Source organism: Bos grunniens, chromosome 3 (assembly GCF_055505025.1).
Source record: "Bos grunniens cultivar Pamir isolate PY7600 chromosome 3, Bosgru_T2T1.0, whole genome shotgun sequence".
NCBI lineage: Eukaryota > Metazoa > Chordata > Mammalia > Artiodactyla > Bovidae > Bos > Bos grunniens.
In genome coordinates, this window is record NC_141167.1 from 14,308,004 (window position 1) to 14,325,589 (window position 17,586).

The 17,586-nt window shown below is 40.1% G+C and overlaps 1 protein-coding gene across 10 annotated transcripts in view; it reads right to left on the reverse strand.

The window, feature by feature from the left end:
* Positions 1–17,586, reverse strand: part of RHBDL2 (rhomboid like 2) — a 58,256-nt gene that overhangs the window by 842 nt on the left and 39,828 nt on the right. For 4 of the 10 annotated variants that reach the window (XM_086379913.1, XM_086380032.1, XM_086379920.1 and 1 more), the window contains 3 exons: positions 8,338–8,438; positions 6,653–6,713; positions 507–568 (listed from right to left, as the gene is read on the reverse strand). In XM_086379913.1, the coding sequence (XP_086236039.1) occupies positions 507–568; positions 6,653–6,713; positions 8,338–8,438 (224 nt within the window). Of the gene's footprint in view, positions 1–506; positions 569–6,652; positions 6,714–8,337; positions 8,439–16,370; positions 16,615–16,870; positions 16,972–17,586 lie in introns of those variants that run through there. The other 6 variants (XM_086380005.1, XM_086379977.1, XM_086379946.1 and 3 more) reach the window with 3 other exon arrangements.

Genomic DNA, 17,586 nt, shown 5'->3' on the forward strand with positions numbered 1-17,586 from the left:
AGAGAGTAAGAGTTGAGATCAGTGAGGGTCCTTTATAGGAGCATAATCTATCCCACATAAATGGAATGTCTGAATTAAAACACAGGTAATAACATACGCACAAATAACTCAAGCAGAAATTACCAAATTTAGGAACCAATTTCAATAAAACTGGAAATCTTTGTCAGTTTTCTTTATATTGTAAATTTATCTGGACCCATATTATTGCTGCTTTCCAATATGCATTTTATCCTCCATAGACAGTAAAGTCCCTTCACTCCTGTTTTTTGGAATAGCTACCCGTATAGCAGGTGCAGAGAACTAGAGCCAGTTATCTGGGCTATGGGAGAAGTGAAAAGGACAACCCAAAAGGCTGGTTTGCCAGGAATTTTCTTACCTTCCAAATGGAAATCTGACAGCTTTAAATCTCACAACTGTTGCTGCCCCTATTTGGTGACCCTTTTTAGCTATTGATAGATACCATAGGTAGACAAATTTTCACTTAAAAAATAATAAACCGAACTCACCGGAGACCCATTTGCAGGAACAAAGAACCGTCTGTAAAGAGCAAATCCCATGTCCGACACAACTAGAAGGGAAAACAGCCTGATGAAGCCCCAGGATCTCCACAACAGTATACCAGTTATTTCTGGTTCCCCTCTAGCAACGGTAACATTTATTGAGACTTACTCTGTGCCAGGTACTGTTCTAAGAACTTTACACGTACTAACTTTGTATCATTAATCCTCACAACAATGCCATGAAATTGGTACTGTCATTATCCCATTTTATAGATGCATCGATCCAACAAGTATTTATTAATGATCTCTCATGTGCCAGCCACTATTCTAGGTGGTGGATATACTGCCATGAAAAGATTAGACTGCCTCATGGAACTGAAAGTCCAGCTGGGAAAGGTGAATGAAAAAGTAAAACGTTACAGTATTGTCAAAGGGTGCCTAGTGCTGTAGAGAGTGCACAAAGAGAAGGAGAATTGAGAATGCTGGGAGTCGGGTGTGATGTTTAACTGGAGAGGCAGGAAGGATCTCAAGGAGAATTTGGTGAAGATAAGGGAGCAAGCCATGCTGACCTCTGAAAGAGCCTTCTAGGCAGGCTGAAGTACGAAATCACTAAGGCAGAGCCAACAGTGCCTGGTGTGTGAGGAATACCAAAGCAGTTGATCTGATGGCGTCGACGGTTTTCAAAGGATGGTTCCACTTCCCACTGGGGATTCCCAGCTTCACTGGGAACTTACTAGAAATGAAAACTCTCAGGCCCACCCCAAACTTACTGAACCAGAAACTCTACAGGTACGATTCAACAGACTGTGCTTTACCAAGACCTGCAGATGATTCTGGACTCAGGCTGGGGATGAAGTTGTAGGTGAGGAGATCAAACCATGGCAGATGCAGATCACATAGAGCCTTATGGACCCTCGTAAGGACTTTGACTTTTACCCTTCAAAAGCTTTTGAGCACAGAAGTGACATGCCTGGCTTGGGTTTTTAATAATTTTTATTTATTTGCTTATTGGCTGTACTGGGTCTTCACTGATGCATGAGCGGCCAGTGGGGGCTACTCTCTAGCTGCGGTGCACAGGCTTCTCATTGGAGTGGCTTCTCTTGCTGAGCACAGGCTCTAGGGTTCACGGGCTTCAGTAGTTGCAGTGTGAGGGCTCAGCAGTTGCGTCCCCTAGGCGCGATAGTCGTGGCACAGGCTTAGTTGCTCCATGGCATGTGGGATCTTCCCTGATCAGGGACTGAACCGTGTCTCCTGCACTGGCAGGTGGTTTCTTTATCACTGAGCCACCAGGAAAACCCCCTGACTCACATTTTTTAAAGATGATTCTTGCTGCCATATAGAAAGCATACTCTAAAGAAGTAAAGACAGAAGCAGGCAGGCAAGCCAATTACCACTATTGCAGCATCTCGAGTGAGGAAAGACCTGGTGTTTTATACACAAAGAAGCCAAGACACAAAGGCTAAGTACTCACCCAAGGCCACAGAGCTCTGAGGCAGTGGTGGGATTTGAACCTTAAGCCGTCTGACTATGGGGGCTTCACTCTCACCCACCTAATCACCCCAGATTAAAAGATGAAAGCCTACACCTTGTCTTGAAGATCCCAAGATGAAAGGTTGTGGCTATTAGCCATGAACGATGCTGGGATTCTTGGCCTCCAGAGGAAAGGATTTTGATGTGGAGCCAAAGACGAGGCTTGACCACTTGGAGCTTTTGTGTAGCCAAATTTTATTAAAGTATAAAAGAGAGAAAGCTTCTCACATAGACATCAGAAGGAGACAGGAGAGAAGCCCTTTTGCAGTTTTTTGCAAGGCATCTTATAGTCTTTAGCAAGCTGTTGATCATAGATAAAAAAAAAACACCTCAAGGCTAAGAGAGTTGCACCAGGTGCAGCTCTCTCCCACAACAGACACATCTACACACCGGGAGTCATCTCTGGACCTCGATGTGTCTGGCAAGATACTAAAGGAAAACAGACCTCCAAGCAAGATACATAGTTTTATTAACATAGCCTAAGAAAAACATTCCCATGAGTAAGATGTATTGTTTTGTTGGGCAATCAGCCCCTCAAGGTGGGAAAAAGTAACTTTCAGGAAGAACGGATTGTCTCATAGCAACAGAATTAAAGGAGCCTACTGCTGCTGCTGCTAAGTCTCTTCAGTCGTGTCCGACTCTGTGCGACCCCATAGACGGCAGCCCACCAGGCTCCCCCGTCCCTGGGATTCTCCAGGCAAGAACACTGGAGTGGGTTGCCATTTCCTTCTCCAGTGCATGAAAGTGAAAAATGAAAGTGAAGTCACTCGGTGTGTCCGACTCTTCGCAACCCCATGGACTGCAGCCTACCAGGCTCCTCCATCCATGGGATTTTCCAGGCAAAAGTACTGGAGTGGGGCTACCTGGCTAAAGCGGGAGCAAAGGAATGTAGAAAAAAAAAAGCCCACCACTGTCATTTGCCATTTGTCTCCTCCTGCAGCTTGGGGACCTCTGGCCCCCTTAGTGAGACCTGCCTCCCCATTAACCCTTTCATAATTACCATCAGGAATACAGAAGACAGCCCGAGAAAGGAAGTGATTCCACAGTCACTAATGGAACAATAAGAGCCAGAACTTAGACATTGCTTAAATAAGTCATATCGGTGGTGGCTTCTTGGGTTAGAAGAACTCTGCCCTACATGTGAGCTTGGAAACATCTCCTTCCACTGTCACATTCCACACCCATCCCCCAATACTCTATGCTCTACTTAGTGAGTGCCCCAGGAGACGGAAAGACCTAGTCCTTGCCTTTGGGAAAATAGCATCGGGACCATGTGTTCCGGCTAGCTTCCCTTTCAATACAGTATCGACGCTGAAGTCACTGGGTAGGAATTGAGGTCGGGGAAGTACTCAATATTAATTTAATTGTAAATGACTATCACACCAAATGCTAGATAAATGTGGCTGTTATTGTATTTTAAGTCATTTGCAATCCCTGAGGTAGTGTAAATAACAGATGCAGTGCTAGGAAAGTATAAGAAAACCACCACAGGGCAGACTTACTAGAAACAGCTACTTTGGTCTAGTCTTTCACAGTAGGAGGCCTTTCAAAAAAACTCTGTAACTCTTAGCATGCCAGTTTCTCCATTCAGTTTCTCTCCTGCCTTCTGATTTGTATCTGCCTGGCCCTTTCTGCTTCCAAGGGGAGTTTACTTCTAAACTGCTGCAGTCTCTAAACTGAGACCTGTCTTCCCACCTGAAAAGAAGCCCTTGTTCCAGTAAGCCAAATCATTATCTTCAATAAAACCTAACACTCATTTTTAAGGGAGTTGCCTTTATATGGGTTTTTTGAAGGATGAAAATCGAGATGTCCTGAACTTTTTCCAGGGAAGCTCAGTTGCTTTGTTAGAAAACACATCTAAAAATTGGTGCTAATGAAGGAAGGTCCTTAAGGCCAACTGTCCTTCACAGTTAAGAATAATATTTACCATTAAAAAAAAAAAAAAAAAACTATAAATTTTCCGAAGAAAACATGCTTAAAATTAAAATGCATTTGTGTTTCATTAATCTGGAGTTTGTTGTAGGTGTGTGTGCGCGTACATGCTCAGTTGTGTCTGACTCTTTGAGACCCCATGTGCTGTAACCTGCCAGGCTCTTCTGTCCATGGAATTTTCCAGGCAAGAATGCTGGAGCAGATTGCTCTTTCCTTCTCCAAGGGATCTTCCCAACCCAGGGATCAAACCTGCATCTTGCATCTCCTGCATTGGCAGGCAGGTTCTTTACAGCTGAGCCACCGGGGAAGAACTTTTAGAAAAAATGGCATGTGGGGAAGGTTGATGTTAGCTGGCCTACCTGTGTTTGTAGGATATAATGCAACCACATCCTTCAGTGACTGTATTACTTACCTCGAGAATGACAGAATGTTACATAAACTGTATTTGGAGATAACTTTGTGCATGAGGAAAGGGTTTTAACTCCACCATTAAAGAGTATTAGAGAATTAAAATCATTTCCCCACTGAGAGTTTGAGGCTTATTTTACAAAAGTCATTATTTGACAGAAACAGATCAACTGAAAACCCAGGTAACTTGCGTAAGAATATTTTTCTAAGGGCTTGTTCCTTGGTTCTGGTTGTGACCCTTAACAACTCAGGTAGCTCAGCCCACACAGTGACTCCTCCTAACTAACTCCCAGACATCTGCCCTCCTTCCTGTGCTGACTACTTTACCTCTTTTTAAATTTCTCGATGTCTATGGAGAAAACATTATATACGGTATGGTATAAACTACAAACAAGTCACTTCTTTTCTATCTGGGTGAAATACTGTTTTGTAATTATACCATTTATAAACTAAACTTAGTCTGTTTTTTGAACACTTGATACCAATTTGCAGGATCATTTTTTTCCTACTATGTGGACAGCCAAAATTGCATGCGCGTGTGCTAAGTCTCTTCAGTCATGTCAGACTCTTTGCAACCCATGGACCGTAGCCCACCAGGCTCCTCTGTCCATGGGATTCTCCAGGCAAGAACAGTAGAGTGGGTCGTGCCCTCCTCCAGGGTATCTTCCCGACCCAGGGATCAAACCCACGTCTCTTACGTCGCCTGCATTGGCAGGCGGGTTCTTTACCACTAGCGCCACCTGGGAAGCCCTGACAGCCCAAAGTAGCCTGTATCAAATGTCACTTCTGTCTCTGTCTTCAAGTCTGAGCCTCAAGGTCAGCCTTCTCCCCACACCTCTGTGCAGATACATCTGCAGCAGGAGCAGGCCTCGATGTACAAGTAATAAGCCCTGCCTTTGCTCTTGTTTGTTTCTGCTCTGTATGGCTTGCCATCATCCAAAATCCTGACTTTCAGACCCAGCTAAAATTCCACCTCTTCTCCAGAATGAGGCTTCCTAAGCTCCTTCAGCATGTCATTCTCCGCTATCATTCTTGAGATTTCCAAAGCCACATCAGTCATCTTCCTAGTTCCCTGACCCTTCTCTTCCTCCACCTCTGCTCTCATCAGCAATCCTCAGCCACCACTCCATGCTTATATCCTAGATCAGTTTTTTTTTAATCTGAAAATGTAGAAATTGAAGAAGAAAATGGATAATGTGAATGGTTTTTAAGGTTTCCCTTTCAAACAAAATTGTATACAGAATCTAGTTTATGAATGAGAAAAATCCAGTGTATAAAAAATAAATGACAGGGACTTCTCTGGTAGTCCAGTGGGTGAGAATCTGCCTCCCAATGCAGAGGATGTGGGATCCCTGCTAGGAGAATGAAGATCCTGCATGCCACAGGGCAGCTGAGCTCACATACCACAACCAGAGAAGCCCTTGCACCGCAATGAGAGCCCACACAGTCAAAAATAAATAGGGCTTCCCTGGTAGCTCAGTGGTAAAGAATCCACCTGCCAATGTAAGAGACTCGGGTTTGATCCCTAGTCTGGGGAGATCCTATGTGCCAGGCAGCAACTAAGCCCGTTCACCACCACTATTAAGCCTGTGCTGACTGAGCGACTTCACTTTTACTTTTCACTTTCATGCATTGGAGAAGGAAATGGCAACCCACTCCAGTGTTCTTGCCTGGAGAATCCCAGGGACGGGGGAGCCTGGTGGGCTGCCGTCTATGGGGTCACAGAGAGTTGGACACGACTGAAGCAACTTAGCAGCAGCAGCAGCAGCAGCTGGAGCCTTGGAACCGCAGCTACTAAAGCCCGCACATCCTAGAGCTTCTGCTCCTCAACAAGAAAAGCCACTGCAGTGAGAAGCCCAAGCGCTGTAACTAGAGAGTAGCCCCCACCCCCTACAACTAGAGAAAAGCCATGTGGCAACAAAGACCCAGCACAACCAAAATAAATAAAATTAAATAATTAATTTTTTAATTTAATAAAAAATAAATGATAGCAGAAAGTAACACAATGTAAATCAACTATACTCCAATAAAAATTAAAAAACATAAAAAAATAAGTGATGGTATGGTGGATGAAGTGGACAGAGTACCTCGAGCCCTACTCTCTTAACTCCCCACACCCCAGAAACAGGCACCTCTAAGAACCACCCACAAGGGTCTGTGAAAACTCCACTCATATCTTTCTGCATCAGGACATGTAGGATGTGTTTGGGAAATATGAGAAGGCCTTCTGAAGGTTGAACCCATAAACTTGAAGATGTGAAGTATTCACAGAACACACTTACTTATAACAACAATGATGAGTAGTCTGACAACGCCAAAAGCAGGAATCATTTCTTGAAAATTCTTGCAAAGAGATAAATGACAGTAATAACACAAGTTATCTATTGGCAAAGGGAATCTCAACTGTACTCCCCCTCCATCTGCTTTTTCATTTAAAATAAAGTGTGTCAAATGTTTGCCAATCAAAGCATCAGTGTTAACAGTCCAGTTTTCAAATGTATTTGGGAAGTACAGTGCCAGTATACTTTGGAGTGAAAATGAAACATGATATTCCTTGAAATAGCAAGAAATATGCTAAGTATAAGTAATAAAAAATCAACTCTTAATATGTCACAGATAGTTAATAGATGCTGTCAAACTAAATCTGGTGAAAATATTTCCAAGTTTTTTGTTTAATATTCATTTGATACAGCTTTACCCTCTTTCTAAGTAGGAGTTAGCAAAGACAGCTAAAATTTGAGCATTACCTTGATTTCTTTTTAAGATAATTTTTTAAAAATTAAAAACACTGGTCCAAAAACACTCAGTTTGATTTTAGTTTCAAAAAGCCTCAGACCAACTTGCATTTACCCTCATGTGTTACCAGAGGACCAAGCAGACTCAGAAAGATACCTCCACTTCAACCCAAATTGCCTGTCCCTTCCCTTTAAAGTTATTAACTCTCTTCCCAGTGAGACATGCTGAAATAGCTATGTTAATTCTAAATCAGTTATTTTCAAACTGTTGTGACCAAGATGTACAGTAACAAATAATTTACGTAAAAATCCAGCACACGCATAAACAGTACCTACTCTTATTTTACATGACACGTACTGAAATTTCTGTGTAAAAGGATTTTCACAGCCCCTCCACCTGAGTTCACAAGCACTAATGTGATGTGACCCAAAGTTTGAAAAACGTTTTTCTAAGTGACTTCTAGTTTGGGAACAGTTTTTTAATTGCTTCAAATTTTTCCTCGTATTTTTAAGGCACACCTACATGGTTAAAGGGTTAATTTAATCAGGATTTTACCCTGTTTTAAAAAGTGATTGGCATCTCACCTACTATATCATGGTTGTGTAAAATGGTATGCCAACTTTGGAGGCCTTTATATATAAAAATGTAAAGCCTTCACCCAGTAAATGCACTTCTAGGAACTTGCCTACAAAAGAATCACACAAATGCAAAAAGACAGATGAAGGTACATTCCTGACAGCATTATTTTGAGATGTAAAAAGCTGTAATCACCCTGGACCTTTTCTTTCAATGAAAAATTGAATAAGTAGGGCTACTATATAGAAGGTACTGTGGAGCGCCTGGAAAGACTGGGCTGGATTTCGGTGTCCTGCTCAAGTACCCTATGAGTAGATAGGATACTTTGTTAAGATGCAGAATAATGTAAGGGTGGTTCCATTTTTGCAGTGTTACTACTGGTAGAATTTTGCACACATACAGAAAACATCTGAACAGATGTATATCAGACTGGTAACAGATACTGCGTTGGGGACTTTGACTTTTCTCTTTTGCAACTTTGAACTTTCTTTAGTATTTATTCCTTTTGAGATCAGAGATGAAAGGAAAATTCTTGTGGTCAGATGGAAGGTGTGTGCTTAGTAAATATTGATAAATAAGATTCCCTGAACCAAATACCAGTAATTATTTTAAAATTTTTTCTTAAGGTCTACAGATTCATCCCCAAAATTCTTACCACTAGAACATTCATAAAATAGCCTCCCATCAGAGCATAGACTCCTCCTGAAGCACCCACAAGAGATTTGAGTGGGTCAAAGATGGAGCTGGCAAGGGATCCTAAAGAAATAAAACACAAAGAATTTCAGACATGACTGTAAGAATCATGAAGGATAAATCTTTCTAATCTAAGGTAAAAGTTGGGGAAGCTTGGCCATTATATTAACAAACAACAAATTCACTTTGTTGCTTCCATACTAGAAAAGGATAGCCGTGTGATCTCTCTCAATTATTATGAAACATTAAATGCTCAATATGAAGACAATATAACAGTAACAAAAACAAATACTCTGAAGCCAGAATTAGCAACTGTGTGACTTGAGCAAGTTTTTTAATATCTCTGTGCCTTTGTTTCCCTTTCTATAAAAATAGCGGTGTTAAATAGAACTTCAGTGGGTTGTCAGGGGAAATAAATGAGTTTACATGTACATTATGATTAGAATACTCCCTGACATGTGTTAAATACTTGTTAGCTACTGTTTCAAAATATCCTACACAGTTAACCAAAACTATCAAAATACGTGAGACATTCCAACATTTTATTATCTACGGGCTAGCTTTCTCATGGAGTCAAGATGTGGTTTCAGAATCCTTCTTAATATACCATTCAATCAGTTTCACCAAGCAAGATGAAATCCTGTTTGCTAATTCAATCTTACTTGTCTGAACCAAAACAAGGCTTTAGAACTACCTTATGCCAACTCTGAAGTGTTCTCCATACTGCTTAGCTCTATTATTCCCTTGCCTTCAAGTCCCTCCTTCATTTTTTAAGATACAGTACACTTCAGAACCTACTTTAGGACTGCCCTAGTGGTCCAGTGGTTAAGAATCTGCCTGCTAGTGCAGGGACAGAGGTTCGATTCCTGGTCCCGGAAGATCCCACAGGCCAGGAGACCACACCCTGGAGCTCATGCTCCACAGCAAGAGTAGCCACTGCAGTGAGGAGCCAACTACAGAGCACCCCACCCCCGGCTCACCACCACTAGAGAGAGCCCAGCAACAAAGACCCAGTGCAGCCAAAAAGCAGTCAAATGAGTTTTAAAAAGGAAGTTCTCATTAAAAAGTAGCCACTTAATGCAAAAAAGGGGAAGTGTCTGACCTTAGGAATCTTACAAATGTATGATCAAACAGTTATCAAAAAATTCAGACTAATAATTACTGTGATTTTTTTAATGTGATAAATTTGTTTATGGAAGCACTTAGGAAAGAATGACTTTCTGAGCAGAAAGGTGGAGGCCCTGCTACTCTGAGAGGAGGGAGACAGCATTTTTTTAAAATTAATTTATTTATTATAATTGGAGGCTAATTACTTTACAATATTGTGGTGGTTTTTGCCATACATTGACATCAATCAGCCACTGGGCTGGATTGTCCCAGTGCACCAGCTTCAAGTGCCCTGTTTCATGGATCGGACTTGAACTGGTGATCTATTTCACGTATGGTAATATACATGTTTCAATGCTGTTCTCGCAAATCATCCCACCCTTGCCTTCTCCCACAGGGTCCAAAAGTCTGTTCTTTATATCTATGTCTCTTTTGCTGTCTCACATATAGGGTCATTGTTACCATCTTTCTAAATTCCATATACTAATATACGGTATTGGTGTTTTTCTTTCTGACTTACTTTACTCCGTATAATAGGCTCCAGTTTCATCCACCTCTTTAGAACTGACTCAAAGCATTCTTGTTAATAGCTGAGTAATATTCCATTGTGTATATGTACAACAACTTTCTTATCCATTTGCCTGCCAGTGGACCTCTAGGTCACTTCCATGTCCTAGCTATTGTAAACAGTGCTGCAGTGAACATTGGGGTGCACGTGGGGAGACAGAATTTTGATTAAATTCTGAAGACACTTTAAGATTTGCACAGGAAAAAAAGGGGGAAGAAGGCAAGGATTTAGGGATCTGGAAAAGCAAAGACAAAGTTATATGGGTTACTGAAGATCAGTGAGAAGCAGTCCATTAGGGCTATATGGACCCAGTGGTTCTCAAATGTTAACCTACAAGCTAGAGCTGGGGTGGTTGTATCTTAGTTATGAGAAATTTATTTTTAAAATATAGATGTCCACTTCTGGCCACAATGAAGTAACAGGACAAGATTTTTCCTCCTGCTTGAAAGCAATGGACAAAATATATGAAACAGTGGTCTTAAAGATACTGGACATCAGATAACAAGGGACAATGAACCCTAAGAAACAAGAAATAAATGAGTTGACTAATTGCCTAGCTACTGCCTTGAGAGAGACTGCAGGTAGCCGTGCATGAAGGGCAAACCTAGGCAGATAACAGTAAACTTCAAGTTGATGAGATAGAGTCTAGGTCTATATAGAGCTCAGCAGCTAGAGTTCAGACTCCTTCCAAGTAACTTTACTGAGTTACAGAACAAATCTAAAGAATACTTACATGAAAACAATAATACCCACCATCCAAAGATAAAATGTCTAGCATCCAAACAAAAACTCAAGACATGCAGGACATACAAAGAAGCATGAAGTTATGACCCATACTGAAGAGAAAAAAATCAACTAAAACCTACCAGAACTAAAAAAAAAAAACTAAAAGTAAATTTTAAAAAGTAAATTTATTTATGATCTAGCAATCCCACCCGAGGAAACTATAGCTTGAAAAGATACACGCACCCTAGTGTTCATTGCAGTACTAGTTACAATAGCCAAGACATGGAAGCAACCTAAATATCCATCGACAGATGAATGGATAAATAAGATGTGGTATATATACACAGGGGAATATTGTTGTTCAGTCGCTAAGTCATGTCTGACTCTTTTGCGACCCCCTGGACTGTAGCCCTCCAGGCTCCTCTGTCCAAGGGATTTCTCAGTCAAGAATACTGGAGTCGGTTGCTATTTCCTTCTCCAGGGGGTCTTCCTGACCCAGGGATTGAACCCACATTTCCTACACTGCAGGCAGATTCTTTGCCACTGAGCCATTCCATTCCTCACAATGGAATATTAGTCATAAAAAAGAGTGAAATAATACCATTTGCAGCAACACAGGTGGATGTAGAGATTATCATACTAAATGAAGTAAGCTACACGGAGAAAGACAAATATCATATGATATTGTCTATATGTGGAATCTGTAAAAATGATACAAATGAACTTACTTTTAAAACAGAAATAGACTCACAGGCATAGAAAACAAACTTATGGTTACCAAAAGGGAAGAGGGAAGATAAATTAGGAGTCTGGGATTAATATATACAACTATTATATATAAAATAGATAACCAACAAAGACCTACTGTATAGAACAGGGAACTATACTCAATATCTAGTAGTAACTTACAAGGGAAAAGAATCTGAAAAAGATTGTGTGTGTGTGTGTGTTCAACTGAATCACTTCTGTACTCCTAAAACTAACACAACATTTTAAATCAACTATATTTTAATTAAAGTTACCCAAACTGACACAGGTGTTAAGATTTAGCAAATAAGGGCAATAAATAATTATTTCAAATATATTCAATGTGTTCAAAAGTTAAATAGCAATAAAACAGGCTCAATCAAACTTCTAAAGATGAAAAGTACAACATCTAAGATGAAATAATAAACTTGTTGAGTTGATTGACCAATTAGACATTGCAAAAGGAAAGTTTAGTGAACATGAAGATGTGGCAATAAAACTGTCCAAAATAAAACACAGGGGACTTCCCTGGCAGTCCAGTGTTTAAGACTCACCACTTCCACTCCAGGAGACACAGGTTCAACCCCTAGTCAGGGAACTAAGATCCCCCATGCCGTGGGGTTAAAAAAAAAAAAAGAATATTTTTTAAAATACATACAGTATCAATGAGCTATAGGTCAATTTCAAGCAGCCTCATAATATCTATAATAATAAGTGCATAGTAGGAATCCCTAGAAGAATGAAGGCACATAAAAAATACTTGAAGAAATAATAGCCAATTTTTTTCCAAAGTTTTGTGAAAACTATAAACCCACAGGTCCAAGAACCTCAACAAATCTGACACAGGAATCATGAAGAAAACCACAGCAAGGCATAACAGAATCACATCTTCAAAACAGTGAAAGTCTCAAAAGCATCTAGAATAAAAAGACATGCTTCATACAGAGAAACAAAGATAAGGATGGCAGGAGATTTATCATCAGAAACAATGCGCATGAGAACCACAGGAGAGCAACATTTTAAAGTAAAGAAAGGAAATTACTGTCAAGCTAGGACTCTAAACCTCAAAATGCACTACAGAAATGAAGGCAAAAGACAGATTTTCTTTTTCAGACATACAGAGGCTGAAATAATTGATGACTAGCATTTCCATACTATAAGAAATGTTAAAGAAAATCTTCAGGAAGAAGGAAAAAGAGATGGAAAAATAAAGCTACACAAAGCATAGGGAGCATTAGAAATGGTAAGAACATGGGCAAATATACAGGATTTTGTTATTATTTAAATCTCTTTAGAAGTTCATTGTTTAACAGTTAAACTATTGGACTACTAGAAATAATGACTTTATCAAGAGGGTACAAGGTCAATACCAAAAAAATCAACTGTATTTCTACGTAATAGCAATGAAAATCAGAAATAGAAATTTTAAAAATAGTACCATTTACAGTACATCAAAAATATGAAATGTAGAAATAAATATGACCCCAAAAATGTGCAAGCCCTAAACACTGAAAGCTAAGGACGATGCTGAAAGGAATTCTGAAAGACCTAAATAAACAGAAGTCTATACCTTGTTCGTTGGTTAGAAGACTCTGATATTGTTAAGATGTCAATTCTCCCCCAGTTGATCTAAAGATACTTTGCCATCCAAATCAAAATCCCAGTAAACTATCTTATAAAAATTGACAAACTGATTCTCAAGTTTACATGGAAATGCAGAGGACCTAGAATAACCAAAACAACTTGAAAAAGAGCAAAGTTGGACCACTGAGGTGTCCAATTTCAAAACTTAGTAGAAAACTACTTAATCAAGATAGTATGTAATGGATGTTCAGTTCAGTCGCTCAGTTGTCTCCGACGCTTTGTGACCCCATCAACTGCAGCACGACAGGCCTCCCTGTCCATCACCAACTCCCGGAGTTTACTCAAACTCACGTCCACTGAGTTGGTGATGCCATCCAACTCTGTCGTCCCCCTTCTCCTCCTGCATTCAATCTTTCCCAGCATCAGGGTCTTTTCAAATGAGTCAGCTTTTCGCATGAGGTAGCCAAAGTATTGGAGTTTCGGCTTCAACATCAGTCCTTCCAAAGAACACTCAGGACTGATTTCCTTTAGGATGGACTGGTTGGATCTCCTTGCAGTCCAAGGGACTCTCAAGAGTCTTTCCCAACACCACATTTCAAAAGCATCAATTCTTTGGTGCTCAGCTTTCTTTATAGTCCAACTCTCACATTCATACATGACTACTGGAAAAACCATAGCCTTGACTAGATAGACCTTGGATGACAAAGTAATGTCTCTGCTTTTGAATATGCTGTCTAGGCTGGTCATAACTTTCCTTCCAAGGAGTAAGTGTATTTTAATTTCATGGCTACAGTCACCATCTGCAGTGATTTTGGAGCCCCCAAAAATAAAGCCTGACACTGTTCCCACTGTTTCCCCATCTATTTCCCATGAAGTGATGGGACCAGATGCCATGATCTTCGTTTTCTAAATGTTGAGCTTTAAGCCAACTCTTTTACTCTCCTCTTTCACTTTCATCAAGAGGCTCTTTAGTTCTTCTTCACTTTCTTCCATAAGGATGGTGTCATCTGCATATCTGAGGTTATTGATATTTCTCCTGGCCATCTTGATTCCAGCTTGTGCTTCTTCCAGCCCAGTGTTTCTCATGATGTACTCTGCATGTATGTTAAATAAGCAGGGTGACAATATACAGCCTTGATGTACTCCTTTTCCTATTTGGAACCAGTCTGTTGTTCCATGTCCAGTTCTAACTGTTGCTTCCTGACCTGCATATAGGTTTCTCAAGAGACAGATCAGGTGGTGTGGTATTCCCTTCTCTTTCAGAATTTTCCACAGTTTATTGTGATCCACACAGTCAAAGGCTTTGGCATAGTCAATAAAGCAGAAATAGATGTTTTTCTGGAACTCTCTTGCTTTTACGATGATCCACCGGATGTTGGCAATTTGATCTCCGGTTCCTCTGCCTTTTCTAGAACCAGCTTGAACATCTGGAATTTCATGGTTCACGTATTGCTGAAGCCTGGCTTGGAGAATTTTGAGCATTGCTTTACTAGGATGTGAGATGAGTGCAAAACACAACAGAAAGTCCAGAGATAAACCCACATATATATATGGACAACTGAGTTTGACAAGATGCAAAGGCAATTTAGTAAAGAGAAGATTGTTTTCTCAACCAATGATGCTGGTACAATTAGACATTTACATGCAAAAATGTGATATTTCAGTCCATACCTTGCACCATGTATAAAAATGGATCATATACCTATACGTAAAGTCTAAGATTATAAAACTTCTAGAGCAAAACATAGATAAAATCTTTGTGATTTTACATCAGGCAAAATGTCTTAAATATGATGCTAAAAGCGTAATTCCTAAAATTTAAAAACTGATGAATTATACTTAATCAAAATTCAGAAATTTGAGTCTTCAAAATGTACTATTAAGAGAAAAAACAAGCAACAGACTCGGAGGCAATATTTGTAAGTCATATATCTGATAAAGAACTTAGAATATATAATAAGGAATGTAAATCAATTTTTTAAAATATTTGTTTGTATCTGTGTCAGGTCTTAGCTGTGGTTCGTTACAGCCTTAGTTGTTTTGAGGCATGTGGGATCTTAGTGTCCGAACCGGGGCTTGAACCCGTGTCCCCTGCATTGAAAGGCAGATTCTTAACAGTGCACTGGACCTCCAGGGAAGTCCCTAATTCAGTTTTTAAATTGGCAAAAGATTTAAACATATACTTTACCAAAGAAGATATATGGGTAGCAACTAAGCACATTAAAAGATGCTCACCATCACTGTCATTAGGAAATGCAAATTTAAACCCAATGAAATGCCTTTATATACCTAACAGATTGGCTACAATTAAAAGACTGATCATACCAAGTGTTGATGAGGATATAGAGGAGCTGAAACTTATGGTGGGGATGTAAAACTATACACTTTGTTACCATATGACTTAATTCCATTTGCAGATATTAATATATACACAAGAAATTCACACAAAAACCTGTACACAAATATTCATGACAGTGTTATTCATAATAGACGAAAGTGAAAACAACCCAAATGTCCACCAAATGGTGAATGGATAAGGAAAATGTGGTATATCCATACAATGGAATATCATCCAACGATAAAAAGGAATGTAGTACGGATACGTGCTACAACGTGGGTGAAGGAGGAAAACATTATGCTTAAAAAGAAAGTCGAGAAAAGACCACATAGTATATTATTTCATTTATATGAAATGTCTAGAATGGGTAGATTAGAAATTAGATCAGTGGCTGCCTAAGGCTAGGGAGGGGGTTTGGGGTAAGGAGTGGGGAGTGACTGCTAATGGCTACAGGGTTTCTTTGGAGCACAAGTGTTTTAAATTTAGATTGTGATAATGGGTGCATAACCTGTAAATCAACTAAAAAACACTGAATTATACACTTTAAATGGGTGCATTATAGGTTGTATGAATTATTGATATATCTTAGAAAAGCTATTTTAAAAGTTTGATAGTTTCTTACAAGTTAAATATAACCCTACGGTAGAATCCAGCCAGTCTGTTCCTAGGTAATCGTCGAAGAGAACTGAAAATACTTGTCCACACAAAGACTGTACTGTGTTCATAGTAACTTTCATCTGTAATAACCCCAAACTGGAAACCTCCCAAATGTCCATCAGCTGGAGAGTGGATAAACAAATTTGAGTGTATTCCCACATTGAAAGACTACTCAGCAACAAAAAGGAATCAGCTGTTTATACACAGCAACAACATGAACACACCTCAGAGTAATTATGCTGAATAACATAAGGGACCCAAAAAAGTACGTATTTCATGATTCCATTTATATAAAATTCTAGAAAATACAAGTTAATCTGTGATGGTCAACCGTTGCCAGGGGAAAGCAGAAGGAGGACAAGGAGAGGCAGGAAGAAGTGATTCCAACAGATTACAGGAACTCTGAAGGGAGTAATGTTCATTGCCTTGACTGGGGATAGTTTCACAGTTATATACACACATCAAAACATCAGCAGTGGACTTCTCTGGTGGTACAGTGGATAAGAATTCACCTGCAAATGCAGAGGACATGGGTTCAGTCCCTGGTCCAGGAAGACTCCACATGCTGCAGAGCAACTAAGCCCACGCTCCACAACTACTGAGCATGAGCACCTGGAGCCTGCGCTCTGCAACAAGAGAAGCCACCCCAAAGCACCAAAACGAAGAGCCGCAACTGGAGAAAACCTACGCCTAGCACCGAAAACCCAGAGCAACCAAAAATAAATAAATTATTTTTAAAGTTCAGTAGTTATTATATGTCAATTATACCTCTCTAAGGGCTTCCCTGGTGGCTCAGTGGTAAAGAGTCATCCTGCAATGCTGGATACTTGCAGGAGACGCAGGTTCGATCCCTGGGTCCGGAAGATCCCCTGGAAAAGGAAATGGCCACCTGCTCCAGTATTCTTGCCTGGGAAATTCCATGCAAGAAGCTTGGCGGGCTGCAGTCCATGGAGTGGCAAAGAGAGACGTGACAGAGCGACTAAACAGCAACAAAAAACCTCACTGAACAGAAAAATGAAAAAGCAAAAAAAGAAAAACACAGATCCTAGGACCGTGTTCTTAGAGATTCTGATTCAGTAGATCTGGGTGTGATCTGAATAATATTTTAGTTGTAACAGGTTCTTCAGGTGCTTCTGATGGTCAGTCACACTGGGGGACCCAGGGCTGGAGTGCAGGCCAGTGGTTCTCAGTTTTTATGAATCACCTGTGGACTTGTCCAAATGCAAATTCTGGTTAGTAGGTCTGGTGTGGGACCCCAGAATTCTGCATGTTAACATGATTTCAGTTGAGGCCAGTGCTGCTGATTCGGTGACCACACTTTGCCAGGAGCAAGGATAGGGAAACTAGACTTATGTTACGTATGAAGGAATCCAGGAAGAAAGCAAAGCAATGGGAGAAATGGACGAAAGGGGTCAAAAGGTAAAATAAAGTATTACTGCTTCCCTCGTTTAAAAATAAAAAGCAAAGCAAGAAAGACACTAGCA